The 26,390-nt window shown below is 36.1% G+C and overlaps 2 protein-coding genes and 1 long non-coding RNA gene across 10 annotated transcripts in view; 2 read left to right on the plus strand and 1 right to left on the minus strand.

Moving 5' to 3' along the window:
• The window catches only part of Sf2 (splicing factor 2), a 31,638-nt gene extending 13,574 nt beyond the window's left edge, over window positions 1-18,064 (plus strand). Inside the window, exons 6-8 of the transcript XR_014424889.1 lie at window positions 12,791-12,974; window positions 14,360-14,498; window positions 17,876-18,064. The gene's annotated coding sequence lies outside the window, so the exon portion shown is untranslated. The remainder of the gene's footprint in view (window positions 1-12,790; window positions 12,975-14,359; window positions 14,499-17,875) is intronic.
• On the minus strand, window positions 1-24,929 carry Rab3-gef (Rab3 GDP-GTP exchange factor). Of its 8 annotated transcripts, XM_083033277.1 has the most exons (34): window positions 24,540-24,929; window positions 22,244-22,468; window positions 21,894-22,062; window positions 21,628-21,793; window positions 21,170-21,350; window positions 20,741-20,898; window positions 20,356-20,656; window positions 19,889-20,215; window positions 19,738-19,770; window positions 19,236-19,345; window positions 18,265-18,980; window positions 17,812-18,050; window positions 17,182-17,373; window positions 15,578-15,952; window positions 15,360-15,428; window positions 15,078-15,278; window positions 14,762-14,960; window positions 14,401-14,496; window positions 14,176-14,315; window positions 13,936-14,094; window positions 13,620-13,811; window positions 13,316-13,403; window positions 12,959-13,095; window positions 12,462-12,602; window positions 11,550-11,694; window positions 11,295-11,424; window positions 10,829-11,045; window positions 10,489-10,761; window positions 9,821-10,000; window positions 7,044-7,052; window positions 3,257-3,329; window positions 3,051-3,097; window positions 2,464-2,615; window positions 2,051-2,188 (listed from the first exon to the last, which is right to left on the minus strand). In XM_083033277.1, the coding sequence occupies exons 2-33, from the start codon at window positions 22,337-22,339 to the stop codon at window positions 2,502-2,504; spliced, it is 5,673 nt and encodes a 1,890-aa protein (XP_082889403.1). In that variant the 5' UTR covers window positions 22,340-22,468; window positions 24,540-24,929; the 3' UTR covers window positions 2,051-2,188; window positions 2,464-2,501. The 8 variants fall into 8 exon arrangements, with proteins under 8 accessions (XP_082889354.1, XP_082889368.1, XP_082889346.1 ...); XM_083033228.1 differs by lacking the exon at window positions 2,464-2,615 and having other exon boundaries at window positions 1-2,188; window positions 14,176-14,309; window positions 24,540-24,927; XM_083033242.1 differs by lacking the exon at window positions 2,464-2,615 and having other exon boundaries at window positions 1-2,188; window positions 21,170-21,341; window positions 24,540-24,926.
• LOC145933567 (uncharacterized) overlaps window positions 20,125-26,390 on the plus strand; it is a 13,197-nt gene continuing 6,931 nt past the window's right edge. The window contains exons 1-3 of the long non-coding RNA XR_014424895.1: window positions 20,125-20,265; window positions 20,368-20,682; window positions 22,758-23,093. This is a non-coding gene — a long non-coding RNA (uncharacterized LOC145933567). The remainder of the gene's footprint in view (window positions 20,266-20,367; window positions 20,683-22,757; window positions 23,094-26,390) is intronic.

The following is a 26,390-nucleotide window of genomic DNA, read 5'->3' on the forward strand; positions in this document are numbered from 1 at the left end:
TCGAGTTGGCTACAAGTATATTTTGGGTATAAGGCGTCTACATGGATGAGTAACTATACAATGCGAGGTATTAATTTCTCTTCTAGAGGTCTAAAGTTCCTTTATAACCGTGATATATCTCGAAATGACTATCGATCAATCAACGTATCGTCTAAACGTGATATCGACGACGGAACTTCTAAACATCGGGATTTAGACAAATTTGGTACCAAGGATCGTGTACATGTTTTTTTTTAGATGTTTAGAAGAGAACATACCCTCTCTCTCTCCCCCTCTCTTTCTCTCTTTCTTTCGCTCTCTCTTATTCTTAAAAATGCACTTCTCTCCAACTCAGCTGGTGAACGCGAGTTCTAATATGTATAATCGTATTAAAAGACGAGAAATAAAAAGAGATGCTGGTCGTACCGTTTACTACATATCGCCAATTATTATTTACAAATCCTATACCTTTTTACAAATATCTTTACGCTTCTTACGTTACAAGAAAATATATCATTTCTTCTGATATCTGTGTGTAACGTACACTACGGTTTATTTCACGCTGAGTTCGCGACTAGTGTATCTATCTTTTTTCCTAGACTGGTCTTTCGTTTCTTCTTATATTTGTTTTTTTTTACACGTATACCTAATGTAACGAATATTGAAAAAGGCGACAAAGAAAAAAATACAGTGATAATTTTCGCGAGAAACATCTTTACGCTCTTAGTGCCGATTCCAAATATCGCGATTGCGATTTGGAACCGCAATTTCGTTGCAAATCCACAGTTTCGATACCTAACTAACGATTCGAATTGTAGGAAAACGCAGGATGTATATCTTCACGGTATCAGAGATGTGTCATCTTACGTTTCGAGAGCTTTTTTTCACAGAATTACATTATATTACATATAATGCCTACTTTGGGAACATTACATGTACCCTAAAACGAGCTCTACGAGCTACCGAGGGAAATTCTTTTTCTTCTGTATTCGAAACCGTACAAAACAACCATGACCACCGTGCAAGTTATTCGAGACATAGAACGACAGTACGTTTTTCTACACATCTCCTACACACGACAGTTTTTCCCTAACATTGTGCGATATTTCATTCAGTACATTCGATTTAAACGAAAAAGAGTATAAATCATCGGCTAAATTCGATTACAGATATAAAGAAAAGAGAGATAGCGAACAGATAAAGCCACTTGCCGTTATCTATGTTTCAGTCACGAAGTTCAAGAGTATCTAAAAACGACAGTAATAATTTTGTATGCGATAATTAAAAGTTTGCGAGTTAATCGCGTAATTTGTCAACCTACATCAATCGCTCTTACTTTGACACGAGCTAAAATAAATAATTTTTTACCATCGCGAACGATCATAATTACAATCACTGTATGCGGCGTATTATATAAAATTGTACCGCCAATTACGAATAGTTATTGTATTTAATTGCTTTAGGTGTGAGGCGTACACGCGTGTATCCACGTGTACCCGAATGAATACAAGAATACCACAGCTATCACATTGACTACACAAGACTAACCACCGAATAAAAATTCGCGCCGTAAATCTAATATTAACGAATTAAATTAACTAATCTATCTAGATATGATTTTTTTCACGTTCTGAGTTGTTACAATTTTCCGCAAAGCGATTTCACTTCCATAAAGGAAGAGCGTTGATATACGGCGCGTTTGAAGAAGAAAAAAAAGAAGGAAATCAAACGAATTATTTCTTCGAAAAGAATAGGAAACCGTTTTTTTACCCACATCCGATCGAGTCTCCAAATAAATCTCTGAGAAAGTATAGCGCACTTATACCCAGGGTAGACAGGCGTAAGGGGCGCAACTATTTTTGTCGTGGATGCTAACGAAGGGAAGCGAGTGTCTTTGCCTGCGTCAGTGTTGACGGGGATAAGGGTCCAGTTGTGTATTTTTGTGCATTTGGGTTGTTACATTGCTCGATTGGGGTTGCTCTTGTCTGTGTTGTTGATTAGGGGGATGCCGGGCTTGAGAGTGTTGCTGCTGCTGCTGACGCTGTTGTTCATTCGGGGGTTGCAAGGTGTGCTGCTGTTGTTGTTGCTGTTGGCGTTGTATATTCTGTTGCTGTTGCGATTGCTGCTGTTGGCCTTGTTGCTTTCGTTGCTCCGAGCCTGCTGCCACGTAAGAAAATACGCACAGAACAGCATAGCAGATATCAGATGCCTAGGGACGAAAAAATATTTTACGTTATATAAATGTTATACAAATTATTCGTAATTTCTTTAGAGAAAGAAAGATTTTGAAATTAATTTGTTTTCAGAAAAAACCAGATAAATATATATTAAATTTCATTATTTTACTTTTTTTAAATAAATTTTAAATTATGCAATAAAATAATATTATTTAGAAAATTGATTTATATAAGAAACGCTCTTTTTAACGTAATTTACAAAACTATAAATAAGAGTTTACTTAAAAGAATTAAAAAAAGAACTTACGTGAAGTGTAAAAAATAAATAACTTAAAAATAAGAGCTTCATTTTGCGGTGTCATTTTCGTGTTTATGTTTGTGATGACTCTCCGACGGGAGTTTATGAAGAGTAAATGCAACAGAAAATATTCTATGCAAGCAGCGAACCGCTTCTTCAGCCTGTCACATAATATATAGCAACAGATGTATGATAAATGCAAGAAAAATTAAAAACATAATTTTCTAGCGATTCCGGATTAATATTAAATATTTATATAAGCAATTAAAAAGCTCCTATGTAACTTTATGTATGATCGTATTACGATATCAACATTTTACGCATATATTAAATGCTCTTTGATGTGTAAAATATCATGAAGTTACAAAGTAATATTATATGCAATCAATAAAATAAATGTTGATTAATAATTAGTCGATTAATTCAAATAAAATAAATGCGACTCCGAAAAATAATTAAATTGCAATTTTATTTTAATAAAAATGCATATATTTTATTCTATTTTTTTTTTCCTATAAGAGCAAATATCTTTTTTTCTCTTTATCGCGATAATTATTCTACATTTTTGCAAAAAGGAATATGAAATAGGTACTTACCATTTGTGACTTATATTTACGTTGAATTACTTGTCTAGTTTTAGGATCTGTAACAGAAAGGCATCTGATAACATACCAATGCATCGAGACTAAAACTAAATTGCAGCGGAAGCGTGAATCGCTATCGTGAATTTCTATTTTTCACGGGATATCTCTACGGCGTATGTAAAAGCGTTAATCGAAACAATATTCGATGTGTCACTTACTGAATTCTTCCAAAACAAAGATTCCCTCCTTTTGAGTAAAGCACTTGCGGATATGATCGAGTCTTACAAAAAACTGCAAATAACACAATCGGTTTGCGTTAGTGTTTTGTGCATCGCGCATTACAGATCTGGATCTACTCGATCATGCACACTTGTGACGATTCTCTATAATCTATTTTATTGTTATGCGCCGATATCAATTGTGTGTGCAAACAGCTCTTTAAAAGGCGTGACGACGATTGCTGTAGAGATTGTGACGATATAAGCTCATACGACGACAGAAGCGACTGTTTCACCCTTCGAGCGCTAATTTTTCGAATTGATTATCTATGTAATATTTAGTAGATTTATAAATTTTTATAATTGAGAATTCTTTATTATGCAGTTTAACTTTAGATTATTTTTTATTGAGAATTTAAACGCGCTCAATAGGTGTTGCACAAAAAGTGTGTTTCATATACTTTCATATTATTTGTCTTATTTAATGTGCATCACCATACAAAATTGCATATGCAGTTATGTAATAAAATTACATGTTCTCCTATATAATTTTCTTATAATTTAAAAAAAATTGTCTTATTTAATATATTGTTTTTTTAAATATAGTAAATAATCTAAAGTCATCTTTTATTTATTTATTACTAATGTATTAAGTACGGTGATGTACATCGAACAAATCATCACTTATTATACGTCGCTTACGAGACACAATAATTAATAAATGTAATTTGCACAGATTAAACGCGAAGCAATATACTCGTATAACATTATTGCGAAGAAAAAAATTACGTTTCTTCCATTTTTCTAATGAAATATACAAATGCTTTGTCTCGAACAAATTTAAATTCTTGCGTATATAATTTCAAAGATATCGTTTTCTCTCTGTGCAGAACAAATCTTTTAAATTTGATAAAAAATTCTCATTTCTTTTACACATTAATATTCATTTCGAACAATTTAATTATCTCAACATTCGCGTTCTTGACTTTAAGCACACATAACTTTATTTTCTCGAACTATCTCCATTATAAAAGGTCTTCGTAAAGACAAAGGTTAGAAGAAAATCTCGTGGCCACACGTGACAGACATCGAATCGCGTTTTACGTAGAGAAAACTGTTGAAAATTGTAGATTCTATATTTAATGCATAATATTAAAATCGAAATATACCCATTACATGTGCAAAAATATACGAGTTCGAACTGTAAACGAAAAGAAACGAAATCGAATAACTCAAATCTTAAATATGTTTTTTAGATGCAAACGTACATTTCTTTACGATAGTATAATCGCTCCATAATAGCATGCTCAATCTCGCTACATTTTGATCGCAAATTTAGCAGCAAGCAATAAATAATATTTTTTCACAAAACTCAGTTTTTGCATATATAAAAATCTCTAATAATCTTTGAAAAAATATATTTTATGGCTTATCTTAAAAAATGAAAAATAGAACAATATTAGAACTAAATTATTATAACATGCGATATTAGAAAAGGATTTGAAGAAAAATATATTTAAAAATCTACGTTTTTTTTTATAAGAGAGTAATAATAGTATATCATATAAAAAAATATTGACACAGGTGTATATTTTTATGTCAATTATTTCTACAGAAAAATTAAACAGATTAATGAGGTAAATTAATACCACAGAATATTAAATTCTACAACAAGGAAATTATGCGACTACTGAGTTTTGGAAAAATAACTTGGTGAAAGAGCCAAAGCGACGTATAAGCGATCTAAGATTTATTCTACGACTAAAAATGTATCAAAGACACCATGCATCATTTAGTAGTCATATCGTAATCTTGATACATTCAATTTGTAAACGAGAAATTAGCGGCAGAGCAGCAGCGACGACAAACAGCAGCAGCAGCAGCGGCAGGCACAACATCAGCGAAATATAGCGGCAGGCAACTCTGGAGATGGCCTAAACTCAATCGTAAAATGTCACTGATTGCTTAGCGTCGATATAAACTTGCAAAATGTGCAATTGTATCATCTAATACAGACCGACGTGGACGTGGTTCGATCGACAATGATGCACGGTTGTGATATACATATCGATCGTAGGGCAGGGGGTGTCAATAGAAATCGAGAAAAGGGGGTGAGGGGGATGATATGAAATGATAACGAATGTTCACTCTTGTCGAAGGGGATATATATCAGAGAGACTCTCGGTACAAAATGTCATAAACAAGAAACATTATGTTAACAATGCCATGCCAGAGAAGTGTATAATAATATCGTGGCGACAAGATTGAGGGCTAACGCGCGAATTTTCGTCACGATAATCTCGAAGATGATCCCCTTTCGATACGTAATATTGAACGACCACTGTACGAGGAAAACCATTGCTCTACTATACATAACTAGCAGTGTGTAGATTTTGAGCGATATACATGTCACGACCTTATAAATCGGGTAGCATATTCTCTATTATTGTCTCATTTAGTTTACATACCTTTCAAAAACGCGTGTATATAAATACGTATATTTGAATCTAAAGAGTTCTAAACAGCTCTGTTCACGTTATTTTTTTATTATTTTTGCAGCCGCGGTTTTGTTTAAATCCACGAAAAGAGGTGGAAGATTCTCTCGCGATCAATTATTTATTCTTATAAAATTGGGCAAAAATTATTTGTGTCTCGAATAATGATCTTAAATCAAATTTGAACTCTCTTTCTTCTCGTGCACTCATTTATGTAATTCATTTCTCTTATGTAATTAATTTTAACGAGTCAATTTAATTTTGCGTAACTATTTCGCAGACATCTATCTCGCATTACATCTTAATTTCTCTTGAGAAATATTGCCCCCGATTCTGCTGGTCGACTACGACATACGCAAAAGATGGTTGAGAGGCACTACGGGTATATATTGCTAAAGTGTGAAGTTTATGGTCGAAATTTTACACAAAGAGTAGCTTTTATGGACCATAAATTCTATAACTTGCCGTTACGAACACAGATCGATTCTTACACGCATTACGTTCTACTTGCGATCTTTCGCTCGTTCTCTCTTTTAACACAAAATCTTAATTTAAAAAAAAAGCAGAAATTTGTCGAGCAGAATTATTTTCAGAAATTTGATAGAAAAATAGATCAGGATGTACTTTAGCATTATCGATCTACAATGATAGATCAAGAATTCCGATCTTTTTCTGAACATATATTAATCCGCGATTATCGAACGATACGTTGTGTAAAAATACGTAGAAGCTGTAATGATGATCGTGACATAATGACTGTGTATACTTTCATGTACGAGTGATTAGGCTATATAGATATATATAGTTGCATTGTGTGTGCAAATCGAACATCGCTCTACAAGTTGCACTAAACACTACTTACAAATATTTCATCTAAACGATATACAATATATAAAGTATGTTGTCGGACTTTTCATATATATGCGGCAAACACTGTTCTGCATTTCATCGTTCATTACTGAATACCTGAATTTAGGTATCAGCGCTTTACGATATATATAATATATATATATCGTAACGAAGATACATATATATATATATATTACAACTAACACCGATCGATCGTAGAAAAAACAGTAAAGATAGACAGAGCAGATCAGTGAATTCGAATGCAATTTAAGAATGTAGGTAGATATATATAGTATATAATGATATAATAATAATAATAATAATATACGGCCAAAAGTAATGGTAAAAATAAATAAGCATCTCCGGAACACGGCCAACATTGAGTATATTAGTCATATATACTGAATTTATATAACAAACAATGATTTATTGTGATTTGATACCTCGAAATCCTGTTTGCCCAGCCGCGCAGGGCAATGTCGGTGGACGGGGACAAGAAAACAGAAAACAGAAAACCAGAAAATTAAAACCCTTGATAACAGCAGTTATCCACTCAGTTAAGATATATAGTATATATATATGTAGTATAGAGAGATAGAGATAGAATAGATAGATAGAGCTGTACACGATGATATTACAGCTACATTTTATCACCTAACGTCATGGCCAATCGGATAAACAGCAAGGTATATATTCATTGTTCAAGGACCATCTCAAAAGTTCCCCAAGCTGAGAAAAGTCTATCATCCCGATCATCCAGATAATGGATATATAATGGAATCCCGAGCGCGTAATATCCCACGGATATTTCGTCATTCGCGCGAGAGATTCTGCCAATATATATATATATATATATACATATATATATATATATATATATATATGTATATATATAAATATGCATTTAATGAGATCCGCGATCCGTTTATCGGACGCGATAAATTAAGCAGTCGGAGTAAACAGCGATCTGTGTATGGTCGCAATATTTTATCGCACTTTATATCTTCTTCTCTTCTCTTCTCTTCTTATTTTTTTCATCACGAATAGACTTTCCTCGCGTTATATGTATATGACCACGACAGATAAAAGAGTTGTTAGACTTATGGAAAAAATATAATAGCATCCAACATTCAATACAAATGATAAGATATAGGAGTATAGTGTTCAAAAAAGACAATCTTATATATATCGCCCTATATACCTTATATATTTCCTATATATATATATATATAAATGTATAATGATATATAAATGTAATATAATATATAATTATATATATAATACAGATAAAAGAATCTGCAACTGCACATCGAGCTTCCATGCAAGAAAACATTGATTATATAACGCCTGAACACAATATTAAAATACCCGCGTGGATATCAGTGTCGTTATATTAATCGCGAGAGATTAATTAAAGATTAATCAGAGATTATTCCGGAATGTTTAACGACAAGTAGACAATTGTTTTTCCCGTTGAGAAGGAGTTGCATGTGTGTGTATATATATGAAACGTGTTACGTGTATGTAAATGGATAATTAGACTGGTAGATGATCCAATAGGGCCCATTTTTTGCATATTATTTGTGATTGTTCTGCTGTCCACGAGATAATCATATTTCTTGTCTAAATCAAATAATTTATTGAATATTTTTGTTAAAAGCAAATAAAATAAATTTGCAAAGCTTAGGTGGACCATATTCAAGTGAGATATCTTGACGTGCATATATACAGAATATCCCAGAATAAGCGTGCTTTCTTTTAAAATTATGGATTCCTTGATCAATTTTGAATCAATTTTTCCTTTGACAATTTCTGCATTTCTATACCGCTTTTATAATCTTCTCCTTTTCAAGACAAGTTAGACATTTCAATGTCAACTAGACTTGAAAATTAGATTTTATTAAAATAAGTATATACCAAAATAATATATTTATTAATAAATTCAAGACTTAATTTGTTGAAAAGACTTTCATTCTATCGCATGCGTAATTAAAAAACAAGTGATATACAACACATACATTTTTATAAGAGAAAAATTGACTCGTTAAATCTGCTCGAGGAATCTGCAATTAAAAAAAAAACACGCGATTATTGTGCAAAATTCTGTATATATATGCGCCTATAGTTATGTTTGTAATGTCGGTTTTTTCTTTTAGTGAAATAAGAAAAGTTTTGTGCTATCTCTTCATTTCTTGTATACAGTCTCTCTAATTGTATCGATACAGATTTATATTACAAGTACGTGCGTACGTAATTTTCGCGGATTATTTCCTCATGAGATATATTGGTAAAAATCCTGATATCACACACATGAACCTTTTTTGACGAATTTGGGAATAAATCAAGTGAATATTTTTGCCGGGTAAACTACCTTTCGACGAGCCCAATTTGTCCTATCACGGACCACGCGATAAATCACAGTACAGAGATACAAATTAATTAAGCAGATTGTAATGGGTAGCAGTGGGAGATAATATTGAGTGGTCCTTGCATCAATGCAATAATGGAAAAAAAAACACAGAGAGAGAATATTCGATGATCGAGAGAATATGAATGGCAGAAAGAGCGGTACAGAAACGACGACAAGATCTATTTCAATTCGAGATTTAACGTTGTCGCGTGTTTGCACATTTTTTTTCCCTTTGATAAAAAACTGTTCCATTTAAATATTTATTCAGTATCATTATACGATGTTATATGATCGAGGTCACATTAATGCTACCTCGGACCATGATTGCGTTTTTATCGAACCGAAACAAAGAATATTTTTTCTCTCTTTTTTTTCGAACGAATCCGTAGCTCGTGGTAACATAACATATTCTCTGATATATATTCGATCTGGCTGAAATAAATATATTATATTATACGTATTGATAAAAAGAGTAGAACGATAAAACATCGGCCAGAGAAGATACATTTTATATATATATATATATATAATTGAAATATGGTATTGTATTACACGCGAAAAATGATATAATAATTATCAAATCAAAGTCCTAAATAAATATATATGATGTCAAATGCGATTCAACATGACACAAACAATTGGACGTAAAAGAATTATATATGTATAAATATATATATATATTTATAAACGAGTTTGCACAATCCTCGAGAAAGAGAAAGAGAGGAAGAACCGAACCTTTCGATTCTCCTCGCACCGTAATCACAGCCGTAAGAGGAGTATGCGACTTTTACACGAATGTGCGAGTCATACCTTGCTGTTTGCGAAGAGGAGACCGACGCCTTCCATGCAAACCTGCAGAAGTCCACCCTCGCCCGTTCGCATGTCCTGCACCGGAAACTCGCCCCCGAGTTCGTACCCCACGTTCGGGCCTCGTCCGCGAGCCGCGGCCTTTTCCATAGCGTCCTTTATGCAGTAGTACACATCCTTACACTGCAAAACGATCGTTACATCTTCATTACACATCTAATTACGCAATATTTTATTGACAGCATTTAGGTGCAATCTCAGTCTTGATAGCAAACTTTCATCTAACTTGAAGTATTATATATATTTATATTTTATGAGTATCGTTATATTTTTTTCTACATATTTAAAACAAATTATACATGTGTTTAGAGAATTTTATATTTTAAAAAACATTAATATTTTTTTTTTTTTATTTTGTTTTCACAAAAATAGATATTTAAAATTATTAAGAAATTTTATACAAGGAGTATATATAGAAGAATTAATTTCTTTCTTTATTTAGGGTCAATTGTTCCAACTTCTTGGTAAATTTTACCCGACATATAGCATATGTTCGTCTTTATTTTTTAACTTATCTGAAAAAAGACGAGGATATGCTATCTGTCAGGTAAAATTCACCAAGAGGCTGGAACAATCGGCGCTTAATCTCTTTTTTTAAGGATGTATCATACCTTTTTGGTGTAATATTTGTGTAATTCCGTATCGCCGCCGCTTCTCTTCCACAAGCACAAAACCTTATTCTTCGGGCTATATGTCATATTGACCACGCGTTCGTACCACCAACGCTCAACTATCACACCGTTCACCGATCTCAGCACGAGACCGTCGTGGCGGACCTCGAGAAACCTAAGGTCACCCTCAGCGTCGACCCCCGAATGCACGGTGAACGACTGCCGATGCATTTGTCGTGACGTCAGAGGCTTCAAATCGATGTCATTTCCGTGCTAAGAAAAGAAGAAGGAAGACGCGTGTTGATCGCAATTTTTTGACAGCCGTTTACAGAACACTTACGAGATTATCTATTTGATCGAGAAGTAGATTCAATTCCTGGCTGTAGATGAGGCCGATGTGACTCTTGCCCAATAGTCTGCGCACTTTCCGCTTCAGTTTGTCCTTGTCGACGTTCAGCATTACCAGAATAGCGGTGAGATTGTGCAGCAGAGTGCACAATAGTCTATCTTCCTCGTGCTCCAATCGTCGTCTTTCGCTCTCGCTTAAACTCTTGTATCTGTGTCGTGTGACACATTTTTTGATAATAATTTTGATGCATTTTTTACATTTATTTTTGATCGTTTTTATTATATATACTATTATGTATACATTTTCCTTAACAGAAATGTTGAACAAAATCAACATTTCTTTTACCCCAATTTTCTAATCTTTTATTTTAAATTAATCGAAGAATATGATCGTATTATTTATTTTTCAGAATTTATGTTGTTTTATTTTCATCAAATATTTTACGGATGTCTCTTACCTCTCCACCATCTCTCCGGGTCCTTGATCCATGCCCATCATGTCGCGTTCCTGCGACACGGCATCTAAAAAGGCGTCCTCCCAGAATTGCATTTCGTCCCACAAGGGCGACCTCTCCTTTCCAATCAGACCTAAAAAATCGCGATAATAGTTTCGATTTCAAAGTTTATTAATACGCGAGAAAATGATTAGCTAAATATTTATGGATAATCGTAGTCGCCTGGAATACTTTTATCCGGTTTAAAAAAATGTATACCTTCGAAGAGATACGTTCTCGCAGTTTCTGGACTTGGTAAGGTTGTAGTAGGAATCATATTTCCGCCGTGATAACGAAATCCGGTACTCAGGGATGATTTGCTAGACCAAACGCTGCCGGAACGCTGCTTACCCTGCCGAGGAAACTAGAATCACAGAATCGAATAAAAACGACATTAATAGCTGTGACAAGGATAAAGATTTTTAGATAGAAATCTAAAAACTTTAATGAAGCAATAATATATTTTTCAAAGAGAATATCTCTTTGTTCTCGACTTGTCCGATTGACATTCACCATAAGACATTCAAGCTAGAAATTTATTTAAATATTTATAGCTAATTGCGACATAATGCCATCTTTCTAATAAGGTCAAAGGGTAACTTGAATGTACGAAGAGACACCTAACTGTGCATACGAATGAAAATTTGTTTTTCGATATCATAATTTATTATAATTAAAATTGCAGTGAACACGTCAGCATTACCCTTTGATAACAATTTTCTAGGCGATCTATCAGCGTCCATTCATGTTCCTATCTGACGAGATTAGTGCGACTCAAGTGCTCGAAACTACTGTTGAAGCTCGTGTTGCATCAAGTGCATCAACTACATCCGAGATGGTCGAATGTCAAAGGACGAAGGAACACTATACTTTTTTTTTCCTGAAGTGCTTAGGCATTCGAGTATCATATAATTTTAATGTCGCTAACACATAATCAACATACATGTCACATTCGAAATTTACGTTACACGATCTGGATAATGGATATGCATCGAGTTGAACTCTATCGTCGATTAATTTTATGGGAATGGACGATACTAATTAGCGTTGTGTGTTGTATTGCGCACTACGAGATATATAGACATAACAACTATGTACAACTATATGTAACTAATTCAGTAGATAATTTACATTGCCTTGCTCGACCTCGCTATCAGACACGGTGCTTCGAAAGGAAGCTTGGTGTGCTTGCCGAAAAGCAGGATTAGTGATAATGCTACCTCCGTCTGTGGATAAAGCTTCGCTGCTTCCCGTTCCACCACCCCGCCCACTCTAAAAAACACATGACACGTGTGCGTTGCACGTTACAATCAAACGTTAAACATTTATTGTGTTTTTTTCTTTTTTCTTTTCTTTTTTCGTTACTGTGATTGTAGGAGAAATTGCGGTAAAAAAACTGTCAAGCCGAAAGCGTGTACAATTCTATTAAAAATAACAATGATTCTTCTCGTCTGTTTTAGGACGGGCGGAGGCGTGTTTATTTACCAGTTTCAACAATCCGCGCCTTTGCGGTATTATTGCGACGTCTATTATATTAGAATATCGATCAACTTTAAACTCGAGCTTAAAATGAGGATTAAAATAATATCGTCCGAATAGTTTGAAATATGATGGGAAATTCTTTCTACCTCCGAATCGAACGAGGTGAGTTTGCTTAGAAATTTTCCCTTCTTCGTAAACATGTCCAGAAATATGTCCGTAGTCGATTGGCTCGTATCCCCTGTCGATGGTGCTTGCGGCATGTCCAAATGCACTTGCGGCATTTCTGATATTTCCCGAAAAATATTATCAATTATCAATTCGTTTATAATATGCATTTATTTAAGATACGTGTCAAGCATCTTTTAAATCGACAAAATCGATATTTATATATTATTTATTTCAAAAGTTTAACAGAAATAATTGGCCCCAATTATAGCAGTGCAATGAGAATTAATAAAAATTTTCTCGCAACTATATCTTTATATAAAAAAAGAGAAACATACCCGATTTTTGCGTAGTGTCCGTAAAATCAGACTGATTTGGAGATTGCGGTGATTTCAAGTTTTCTCTACTGCCAAATGGACTAGATGCCTGTTCAAAACACAAGTGTATATGTGCCTTCTTAATAATAAAAAATTGTATATATGCAAAAATTTAAATAAAAATAAATTTTTAATTATTAAATTTTTAAATTCTAAATTTTTTAAATTAAAAATTAAAAATTTTAAATTATGTTATATTATCGTAATTTATATATACAGATAAAATATATACACACGTATAAAAATGTATTCAAAATTTATATACCTGCGACATCAAAGAACTGTCGAAACCACCTTCGGACAGATCTTTACTCCAGTAGTGAGTGTGAGCGATTTCCATCAGTTGGAAGACAGAGGCCATCCCGCCTAATCCGAAATTATTATACGTATGCGCAAGACCATGCGTTACTGCTTGAAGGCACTTTAACATTCCCTTATACACGGGTTTCGATATGAGCTGTAAAAGATTAAAGTAAATCAAATATAGTATTTAATATTGCGCGTTTATGAAAATGAATTTTGGCAAACGATAATACCCTCTTGAAAATTTGTATAAAAATTTTTTTTAATTAAAAATTTACCACATCATCAATATGATCATCCGGACTAATCTTTCTATTTAGACCCTTATTCAGTTTCGTCACGACCAAATCTCTATAATTTTCATCCTCCATTAGCTTCTTCAATCTGTTTAATTTTAACCAACCAACGCCTTCGCCGACCAACACTTGCGTTACTACCTGAAAGAGATTTGTCAGAAGAGCGTAAAATTGAGTAGAATTTTTATACGACGAATTAACATAACATTTACGAATACTTGCATCGTTCAAGAAGGCTTGATTGTCGCTATTTGTGCTAGATCGTTCCGCGTTTTGCATTCTCTGCGCGTCTTCCTGATTAACTTTGTGCGAAGAATGTTTTATTAACGAGGAACGTTCTACCAATCCCGTCTTTCCTGCAACTGTCAATATACATTATTTATATCACGCTGAATTTTATTTTCAGATTCGACAAATTAATCGGAAACATCTCAACATTATGCATACCCTTAGGAAATGGTGCAAGAATCGGATTTATCTTCTCTTTCGCTTTCTGATTCTGCGGGAAGAAGCTACTACCCCGATTGGAATTATTTTTGTTACCTGTAAGTTAGATATAATTTTATTATTCTTTTTTTTTTAACACTTCTTTCTCTCTTCTTACAATTTTTTACACATGGAGAATTTAAAGCCTCAAAAAAAGAAAATTACAGATAGTAACGAAATAGCATAAATTTTAATTTTTTTTCTTAAGAAAATATATGTTTTCTTCTAAATTTCATAGAGATCTGTTACGGAATATATGATATTACAACTTTTGAATTCTTAATGGTATAAAAAAATAAAAATAGAAAAATATCGAACATACCGAATAAATCGCTAAACATACTGCTGGTCTGTGCGGCAAAGCCATTCAGATCGCTACTAATATTGCTGAAAAAATCTCGTCCGACGCCGCTCCGCGTGTCAGATGCGACCAGCTGATTGCTGACCGAATCTTTCCGCTGCTGCGTCATATTGGGAGATGATGGTGCATGTACTGGCGATTGTTGCGATTCTCCGAGACCCTAAATGCAAATAGCGATTACATGAATAAATATTTTAGATAGATTATTCTTTTTGTACGATGTTGTTTTATGATTTAAAAGTGCGAGTCTAAAATTTTAGATTTTTCTTTCGTGTACCTTGAGCAAACCCTTCTTCGTGGCGACTTCTTTGGCACTTTTTGTCAAATCTCCCAACGTACTCTTTCCGACATATGTTAAATCATCTAAAGTATTTTTACTGACACCAGCAGCAGTTTTACTCGCCTCTAATGCGGTCTTGGACGCTTCTTGCATCGACTTGCTGGCCTCGCCCATCGCTTTCTTAGTTTGTTGCGTTAACTAATTAGAATATAAAAAGAATCGCGATTAAGCATATATTAATTTCGTCAACGTTATCTACAATGTTAGAGGAAGACGTACTTGCTCTAACGGCGCAAACAGACTATCCTCGCCTGCCTCCGTAATTTTTTCTTTCGCCTGATGCTTGAGCTACGGTGAAAAAAATTAATCGGATAATTAAATGACTACTATAATACATCAAGATAAAAATGTATAACTATAACGCAGTCATCCGTTTGATAAAAATTCTAGAAAATGAACAGTTTGCGCCAGGATATCTCATCCTTCTTCATAAATACCTTGTCCATGTGCGCGAGTAGCCCGTCCTGACTGCTCTGTCTAGTGGTCTCGCGTACCAAGTCCTTGGCTTGGCTGGCGATCTGCTCGAACAGAGAACCCTGCGAACCCTGTCGAAGAACACCGTTTCCGGTGGTGCTGGTGCTGCTGCCGCCGCTATTTTGTCGTTGCACCGTGCTACCGTCGTTTTGTTTCTGTGCAATCGGCGATCCTGCCGATGTCTGACGTTGAAGCTGAAGCGATTCGTGATGATGATCAGTGACGGCACTTATTTGCCGCGGTAAAAGAGGCCCGCCGGTGGTGCTGAAGCTGGAGGCTCTCGCTAGGACATTGCCGACACTCGGCTGACGTTGTAAACCTGGTCCGGTGGGTGGTACCTGGAAAAAAGTACGCGAGCATTCACGACTGTTCTTCATTCTCTTGAAAAAAACAAACGTTCTTCTCAAGCAATCGGTCACGTGAGTCTTTTCTCATCCCGCATAGCTGAAAAATTGTTATATTGCCGATACGAGAGAGAATGCAAGTCTGTAGAAAAATATATCCTGAAAATTTTATTATTAATATATAAATCACATGTTAATAGCAAATTTTTTGCACGCAGCATTTTATAATAGAAAAGACTCGAAAATTTTTATAAATAAATGCTTTTTTTCTCTCTTTAGGACGTTATGTATTAATTGATACTTATAATAACACTTTAAAATACTTATACGTGACATCTTTAAAATATTAATGTTTAATGTTTAGTCATGCTTCAACAAAAAAACGTCACGTTAAAACGCACAAGCTTAATATAATAAATATAAGAAAAATATATTGTACTTAACAATATAACTTATATCTACAAAGAAAGTCATTATATTTTTTACTGTGCTTATAAATAGTGCATTATTTGTGTATGCGTATGTATCGAAAATATCGATCGTGTTTTTCTGAAAATTATATATTTAACTCATAATAATCGAATTTACACATAACAGTTTAAATTCGTGAACCTGTATCGTTAGGGGAGAGATGAGAAAATGTGTATGTAAATGTACCTGTATTTCGTGTGTAAATGGCATTTACGTGAAAAAAAATATACGAGCATCTTTCAATATGCAATAACATATCTTTAAAAAATTAAGTAAAAAAATATGTGCAGTTTAATAAATTGTATTCAGGCTGAGGAAGAAATTGTGGTACGATACACAAACTAGAAATCAAAGATAACTCAAATTTACAAAACTACATTTAGTGCCGAATATGATACATGAGTGAAATACGTTCGCATCTTAAGAGACGAGCGTGCAAGGAATAAAAATGATAAATGTGTCTAGAAAAGCGTCGAAACAAATGTAAAAATGACTTACAAACGACAAACGACGATCTTGGAAATAAAACGCAAATCAAGGATAGAGAAGCCAACATTCTCTTCAAACAGGATCCTTGATTAAAAATACGTAAGAAGAAGAAGAGACGACGAGGACAAGCATTTCACATACTTTCACAAATTCCATTTACCCCGCTGTTCAATCCATCTATCATGCATCAGCCCGAAGTGTAAAACTCGAGCGTAGAGACATTCGAATGACAGAGTTAAAGGTAACATGAAGATGAGACTCACAGGAGTGACATATCTACTGACACGTGAGGTCCTGTGAGGAGCGGCAGGACGTTCAGTGTCGTTGAGCGAAGATTGAGTGCTTAAAGATCCCATCCCTGTGAATTGTCCTACCGAACTTTGTGCGCTCAGGATTGTGCGCGGTGTTATTGTCGACGCGGAGTCTGACTCAAAGCTACCACCCTCCTCTTTATCCTATGATCAAGTAATTCGTTAGCGTACTAATCCGATATTATTTCGTAAATTATCGTAATGCTATGTATCTTTTTTTAAGTATCTTTCGTTTTAGCCATCGCATTTATATATGAATCACCTATTATTTAATGATTTATAATGATTTTAAAAATGTACCAATTACAATGTAAATTATTCTGATGAATATTATCTTAAAAATTGTTAATGATATAAAATTACTGTTATGTGTTTCTTATAACAATAATTAAGGGAATCGATTATTTTTTAGATTTTGATGTTGCATGTGTGTATATATATACGATTGCACAACGTAAATCGTAATTACATATACAAGTTATTCGTAAAGTATTATTAAGCGTATAAAAAGTAGTGCATATAGAAAAAGAGAGACAGACAGAGAAACAAGAGAGATTGCAAAAGAAATGCGCATACACTTACGTTTGTAGACTGCGAGCCTTCGTGAACTTTCGGATTTAATTCAAGTTCGGAATCCCTGTTAAAGCTCGGACTGCTCAGATCGCTGTGACTAGAAGAAGTGCTTGGTGGACTCTCGGGTCGTACCGGCGAATCTTCTTCCACTCCCGGATATTGCAAGGAACTCGGAGGGTTGTAGACGTTCTTCGGATCTACCGAGAGTGACATTTGTTGGGGCTGGCTCACTTGCGGACAATTGTAGCCTACACGCAAAAAGTAATTAAACACATGTATTAAAATACTAAATAATTATAGTACTAAAAAATATTAAAATATTTAACTACATAATTATAATATAAAATGTACAAATATGTACATACATTTTATAAAAAGTATTATAGAATTAAAATAAGAAAAATCGTTTATAAATTTTGTTATAGGAGAAAAAAATCAGACTTTTCTCATCAAAATACTTGCCTGGCGATAGATCGGACGATGCCATCTCAGAGACAAAATCGCTCAAGGAGGAGTAAGAGGAACTCGTGCTCTCAGCACCCTCCGAATCGGAGCCGCTCTCGTCCGTAGGTTGGCTCTCGTGTTCCCTCATCGCCTTCAAGGCGTTCGCCAGGGAGCTACCGGAGTCCCAAACGGGAAAGTAGATCGGTTCGAGATTTGTCGCGTACCAGCGCGGCTTGTCGCCGATCTGCGCGGGATCAAACACTCCCGTCTGCACCCGAAGAAAAGCCACGTTGCTCGGCGTGAGGGACCACTCGGCCAGGAACTCGACTGCCTGGGTGCGCGCGAACTTGTTGAGGAAACTGCTCTTCCTAGGTCGCGAGCGGAGGAACGAGTTGATCTGGAAGGCGACCACCGGCCGGGGATAGAGCCGCAGGGTGCGCGTGTGTTCGGTAAAGTTGGCCAACAGATTTTGCGAATTGAAGAATCGCACTATGGCGACTCGCGTGGCAATGTCCACCGAGTCCACGTCGTTTCCGTAGATGAACGGATTGAAGGGCGCCGGACTTTGTCCGACTGCCTTCAACGGATACGGGCCGGTCGGCCCGGATCCTCCGACCGTTTGCGACATCGACGGCCTACGAGGAGGACTCGACGACGAGCTCGGCGAATTCAGCGGGCTATGCTGAATATGCGCACATTGATCGATACTAGGTCTATGTTTCGTGGAAGCTACACTGTAAAGTATTATTAACATCAAACGTATTTTAGTAGTCGCTGCAAAAATATTGAAATTACAAATAGTAATATATAGCACCCCTTTTGCAATTAGTAAAAGATAATGTTTATATATATATTAATAATTTCTGTTCACAAAAGAGATGAAAATTCTTGTCAACAATTCGACAATCAGAATTTTATTTATTATCGTTAATAATTTTATTGTTACTCATCTAATAAAAATTTTTTAAGTAGAGGAAATTAAATCGTACCTTAAGGTGGAATGATGTGATGCTACGCTTTCTCTTCTACTTGGTGCCTGAAAAGAGAGACGTGGCGAGATGTCCGGGAGCAATGGTGGGCCTGTCATACTGGCCATCGCCTGGAAATTCATTAAGTGGTGAATAAATTAAATTAATAGGATTGCAGTTTGTTGCAACGCTCATTACTCATTGCTTTATTGCGGTTTTATTGCTCTAAATTCTACTTTCATTAGCCTACAAACAAAAAGCGGTGAGGGTCATTACGAAATAATGTTTTTATTTAATATCGACTACAAATTTTCGACTTTTAACAAAAAAAAACTACAAATTGTTCTTTCTACGATTGCTATTTTTATTTGCTATTTATAATTTTTATTTTAATACTTTGGTGAATGCGTGTGGCGCTACTAGAGTCAATTCGACTTTTTACGTGATAAATCATGCATGCCGCTAACTACGAAATAAAGAATATGCCACCCCAAGCGGACTGAGAATTGTAATAAATATTTACACTAGAGCCAACTTGATCCATCAGTTGCATTGCCTGCGATATGAGGGGAATGAGTCATTAAATACATCATTTTATTCTTGATCATTTAATTTTGTAATTACGAAAGTTTACGAGCTTACATCGTCACTCGCTGCCGACAATATTTTATTACCTGTTTCAGATGATTTTTCAATATGGTACCCTCCGGTTCTGGCAACGGCGGCAGACTGTCCTCACTCAAAGGTGCCGTTATTTTATTGCTATCCAAATCCACCAGCCAGATATCGTCAGGGATTCTGAAGTCCTTCTTATACAGCAGGAAGGACGCCGGTATCCCGATCACGAAGGGGGTCGGCGCGAGCAATAATTGTTCCGCGCATCTCATGCACGTGGGTAACAAGGGTATCGCGGGAAACATGTATTCCAACGGGTAGATCATCGTGACGAACGCCATCACTGACATGGACAGAGCGTTGTAATCTCGGGACTGAAGTATGATCTGAAAATCAAGTTTCAATCGTGATTCTTCATTATATATCCATCCACTAGGTGTGTGATTTATAATAATGCATATCTAAAGTACATATTTTAAATGTCCAATGATACATTTCTTCAATATTTATATCTGCGTTTTCGCACCTTGTTCTCCAGGAGGATCAGCGTAAGGACCTTCAGACATATGTCGACGCCGAGCAGCTCTAACGGGAGATGCAGAGGAAAGTCGACCAGGGTGAACCTGGTGTGATCCGGCAAGGCGAAGCACAGCGGAGGCTGCAGGTTGGGCGATATTATCTCGACCTCGACGCGCGTCTTCGCCGGAACAGGAACGGGGCTACTGAGCAAGCGCAATATCCACGTCTCGATCTCGCGAACGTCATGAAGCACGATGGACGGCGTATCCCCCAGAGCCTGACCCGTAAGAACGCTCCACACCGTGTCTCTGCAACGAAAGATTTCGCGTTCAATGTGAGTACTTTCGCAAATTGTCACAAATTATTATATACCAGTTAAGATCTTGTCGCACCTGTTGGTTTGTCGAGAAGCTCCCACTTTTTGCGGTGAGAAACTCTCGTTACACGCGTCGATGATCTTCTTCAGAACAAAAAGACATTCCCGGAACATCGTGAAGAACGGGTGATGCGAGACGATGCAGAGCGAAGTCAAGGAATGATTGCGAACCCTCTGTCGAAAACATGATAAAAACGTTAAACTATATTGTTGAATGTTAATATAGCTTTCATAAAAAATGATTGACGTTCATGCATTATATCTAATGCATTACTGAGCACCACAGTTAAACAAGAATTAAATTAAAAACTTGTCTTTAATTATTCTAAGATATTTTTTAAATGAATTTAATTTGAATTTAAATGATTATATGAATTATAGGATATCGATAAAAAGTTATTTCGAGCGCTAAGATATATGTATAAATCGGTAAAAATAATTCGACCTGACGTCTTCGAGAAGCGCGTGGCGATGGAGAATGACTGCCTCCGCTCTCGCTGTCTCCGCTCGGTGCGATGAATTCCAATCTCGGAGCGTGGGGGACTTGCGGGGTATCTGAATCCCTTCTGCTGCTGGAGCAATCTCTCTCAGAATCACTAGGACCTACTGCACTGCTCCTATAGTCGCTATAACGAACGGCTAGAGATACAGTCTTATAAACAGAACTCTCTATCGAGTATTATTACACGCAAGTCATTTAAATCTTTTTTTTTTTAATACGTGACGACGAACTTTTAACTTTTAATTGTGGGAAAGGAGAGGGTTTTCTTGTTGTCTATTTTTATTGTTATTATATGTCGGAGGTATAGCAGGAATCTTTTTATACTAATTTAATTAATTTTTCGTCAATCTCAATTATAGAGATTAAACGGAGAAGAAGCAAATAATTATAAGCCATTTCACCTAGAAAAAGCGGAATCCGTGCTTCTCTCCATACTCTTCCTCCAGCTCTCCCTTCGAAACGTGGTGTTGTATTTTTCCCTCTTGAGTGAAGTCCCCCCGCCAGCTATGATTCCCGCTCTCTCGATAGGTCGATAGAAATTCACGCAGATCCCGTAACGCGTTCTTCCTGCATTTTATCAAATAATATTTTTTACAGTATACTTTTTACAGTATATTTTAACAATTTTATACAATATATATATCAGTGTGTGTGAGAGATGCCGCACCTGAATCTTTATCAGTGAGGGTGAAGGTGAAGGATGTCGCCTCTCGTAAGGCCGTGCGTTTTGGTCCCACGCTACTGCAACCTTCCGGTTGACAGAAATACACCATATCCAGAGGCAGAGGAAAATCCTTGTGATCCTCCACCGGATATCTGCGCAGCAATTCCGGGACCTATCGAACAGTGAAGTTATTATATATCATCCTTTTTTTTTCAATCAAATTCTTCTTTTCTTTACATTCTAGGCGCGCTTTTAAGAGATTAACTGTATAGATTTATTGGAAGCTTTGTACATTCATCGCGATATTGAGGGATATAAAACTTAGCAAACGAGTTTATTCCTAGGTGTTGTACCTGTACGGGCTGACGAGAGGCAGCGGGCGTCCTGGCCCCCACAATGGTGAGATAATCCACCAAACGGGGGCACAGGAACTTCTTCTGTATATCCATGATTGTGATCTATACGGCTGTGTCACCGCTGTGCACAGTGTATATAGGACAGCCGAGCCTCTGAACTCTCTTCAGGATCGTTTTCAACTTGAATCATGATTGCACCATTCTCTCGCTTATTTATTCCACCTGCGAATAAATAAATTTGAATATTTGCACAGTTAATTAACACGTTTTTTATTTGCATTTCAACTTTTCCGATTAATTAAATTTTTGTCCACCCACGGGTACAAGCGTTGAATTTATTACGAGATATGTCCCACTTTTTTATCTCTTTTAATGGCAGGCCTCTCGACTAACGTGACAATCATTTTTTAGGAAAATAAAATTTGTTATTTTATTTATAATCTTTATTAAACTCCATATCAAATTTTCTCAAAGTCAGGTCGAGATTAATCAAAGAATATAATTATTTCAGAATTGCGGGACGTGAGTTAACTTTCTTAAGCGAATCACGAAGAAAAGGGCAGAACTACGAAGAGGAACCGTAGGACAGCAGTCGGAACGAGAGATCGATGATTCCGAAGACCCAAAAGGATATCTGTGTCACCGTGTCGAGAGTGAGAGAACGAGGCCACTATTGCATGCGCGCCCCGTTTAATTCCGCGCGATATCGAGCCTCCTCTCGTATTTCGCGCCGTGGCATAACGTGAGGAAACGAACGTCATGTGTGCACACGAAGCCACGTACTTCCGTGTGATTACATCGCACGACAGGCGATTAACGGCAGGAACAATACATACATGGACTCAAGGTATGACAGACGTTTTTTGCAATGCAAAATCTCTAAAGAACGTGTTTCTCGAGCGTTTCGCGTTTTTAAATGATTCAACTACACTTGACTGAAAAGTTGACAAATATTTAGATTTTTTTTAGTTTTTCTTGTTGTTTTAATCTTCGTTTTTCTGCACTATTTGCCTGGATGCACCAGAGGCGATTGATTTGAAAATCCAGTGCGACAATGGTATAATTCTTTTCTTTAGAAGGAAATTCGAAAAATTAAATTTTTTAAATTTATATCGTGGTGACATTAAAATTTCCAATCTTGAAGAGACATTTATGCATCATTCAGCTTTCGCATGTACATAAATTTATTCACGATACTCGAAATCGATATACAGCACTAAAAAGGCTTCTAATCTTATATGATTGAAAGTGGAATACGAGCTTTTGCACATTAATCTGAAAGATTACACAAGACGGAAAATTCTATAAACGAAATCGCTATATTAACGCGAAAGAAATGCCGCATAAATACATATACAGCAAAATTGACTATAAAATTGATCGAGGTGAAAGTCTCAGAGAAAAGTATTTGTTATTAAATTAATTTTAAAAAAATTGCGTTGAACGATTCACAAACATTTAGCAAAATTTTTCAACTTTTCGAGCGCACTTCATTTTATTTACTCGATCCACGAGAGATACGAAAACGTCTAATAACGTTATCCGGAATTATTTCCTCCCATAGGTCGTAAAGTTGTACTCAGCTGCGACATTAAATAATACCATCTGCGGCCAACCTGTTTTGATAAGACACACACGATAGTACTGACCTTGTCAAGCTGCTACTCCGAAGTGAATTCGATTGTAATATCGAGTCGAAGTACGTCGATCTTAATAAAGTCGCAATCTACGTGGAAAATTCGATCAATTTTATTTGGAAAAATCTGCGTTAATTTTCCAAAGAGTAAGAAAAGCATTGTCGAAACTTTTCACCGTAATTATACGCTAATGGAAGATAATTTTTTACCTCGCGACTCGGAGAGAAAAAATATCAATCGTTTCGGAAATCTTGACTCGGTCACTTGCGCGCGAAAAAAATTTAATTAATTATTTGTTAAAATTAGCCTTGAAAATTAGCCTTCGCAAAAAAAAAATATATATATATATATATGACGTCAATTAAACTACCGCATCGATCCTGAACTACGAACGAGTTCTATCAGGGAGAAAATTGTATCTTTCCGATACCGTTTACCCGGGAAAAGCTCTTCAATCACATCAATCGCGCTTCATTCGCGCATCCGAAGTCGATCGATTTCGAATACGAGAAAAAAAGAAACGTGTTAAATTCGTGGTAGGAAAAATCTAATATTGCTTCGCATTAGATCGAGCTCCGTTCCGGAGTTCTTTTTTTCCGGAAAAATCTGATCTCATCCTCGCGCGGAAGAACCTTCTCTCGTTCGCTTCCACTTACATTTTGCAGTGCACGTTAACGTGGAGAACGACCGTACGTCCTCGTCCGACCACCATGTCCGCACGACGATGATATTCCGCCCGTATCAGTCGAATGGCGATATCGCACTGGCGGCCGACGCGCCCCGGAGATCCCGCAGCCGTGTCGACGTCGGCACCGTCGTCGATCGTTCGCCGGAGGAGATGGTTCGCCAGGCAGGCGCAGACGTCTTCTTCGGCCTCCGCAGTACCGGCGCTAAACGTCCCCGATTCCGCTCTTCGGAAAGTGAATTTCCGTTCTCGTTTTTTTTTCCTTTTTCTCATCGAAACACACTATCGTCGCGTATCCCGATATCTTTTTCCGTTTCGTCACCTGGGCCCGTCGAAGCGCGGCTGATTAATGAACGGGGCACGTTGGCTCAAAGCCAAAGCTTTCAGCTCTGTGAATTGCCTTGAACTCTCTTCTACGTATATATATATATATATATATACACCATATTAGACCATATTGATTTTTTCATATAAGATATATAGAATGTATATGATATACAGATCATATATTTCTTCGTATAAAATGCACAATGTTGAAAAATATGAATCACATCAATCGTTTTGTATATTTCAGATTGCGTTGAGATTTTTCTCTCGTATAAAAGATGTATATTAATTTAGTTAGTTGTACCAAGGATTTTAGAAGCATATTTCAACATATATATGATTTTTGCATAATACATCTTTAGTTGATATATAATTATCTCAAAAAAATTTAAAAATTATCCATTGCAGGCCAATCATAACTAAATTTATTTTCACGAGAGAATAGAAATATACCATATCTCATTTTTCATTATTCTTGTTATTTTTCTTATCAGAACATTTTACCTCAATTTAGTCATCCAGTAAGATCAAATATAAAGTCGACAAATCATTTCTCGTATTTCTTATATATCGCTATAGCTATAATATTTCATATCCTATCATCTTTCTACTTGACATTTTAACCGAATAAAATCCGACAAGATTTCTAGATCACGTCGACAGGTAATTTTTTTTGATTCCCTTCTCGATTGAAGAGCTACTCTCAAATCATCTCTTAAATCCAATCTATTCGATAAAAAAAATCAAAAAAATTGAAGTTAGATCGACACGTGTCAGAGTAGAAAAATTACGGCAAACTCATAACGAGTTGGAAAACTTGTCATCTTCATTTTTTTTTTTTTTTTTTTAAATATTGCTTTGAGTGTCTCATCATCCAATTAGAAAGAGCTTAAGAGTTTAAATAAAGCTTCTTAATTTGGCCCTGCGTATCCAGAAGTACGTCCCTTTTGGCCCGGTTGGCGTATTTTATCGCGGCGTCAGCAGTCGGATCAATAACGCCCCGTCAGGTTCAGCTGAATGTCTGGGGTTGCGTAGAGGAAGACGGGGGCCGGGGATGGGAACGGGGCCAGAACCTTGCGGACGTCGTCGACTAGATCGAGTCTGACCGGTCTGACGATACATAGACGCGTCCGACCGAAGGCAGGGACGAAGGACAAGGTTGCCGTCCTTTGACGTTTGCTTTCGGCTGTGTACAGAATGCTCAATGTGGAAATTCTTTGATGGAGGGTCGCGTAGACGACGGGTCGTGACCTGGTTTCCTGGAAACCCGCAGCTTATACAAATAACGCGAACGAATAATAACAGCTCGCTCATTTCTCCCGCGACAATTAGTAGACATTAGTATATTTATCTCGATGCTTTTTCGTTTCAATTTAATGTAGTTAAATATATTATTCAATATATCTCTTATTCGATGTAACGTGTGGTATGAAAAGAGAGATTAGAGAGATTAAAAGTACACGCGTGGAATTAAAAGTTCGTAGAAGAGTGGAAT

Source organism: Prenolepis imparis, unplaced genomic scaffold (assembly GCF_030444845.1).
Source record: "Prenolepis imparis isolate NDT839.2.m4 unplaced genomic scaffold, iyPreImpa1.0 SCAF_1, whole genome shotgun sequence".
NCBI lineage: Eukaryota > Metazoa > Arthropoda > Insecta > Hymenoptera > Formicidae > Prenolepis > Prenolepis imparis.

Coding starts and splice junctions, on each gene's coding strand:
- Rab3-gef (XM_083033220.1), bottom strand. CDS start 22,339: ATGGATATACAGAAGAAGTTCCTGTGCCCCCGTTTGGTGGATTATCTC. Junction 20,216..20,355: donor TGATCCTCCTGGAGAACAAG/GTGCGAAAACGC, acceptor CTTGATTTTCAG/ATCATACTTCAGTCCCGAGA. Junction 14,961..15,077: donor CGAAGAAGGGTTTGCTCAAG/GTACACGAAAGA, acceptor ATTTGCATTTAG/GGTCTCGGAGAATCGCAACA.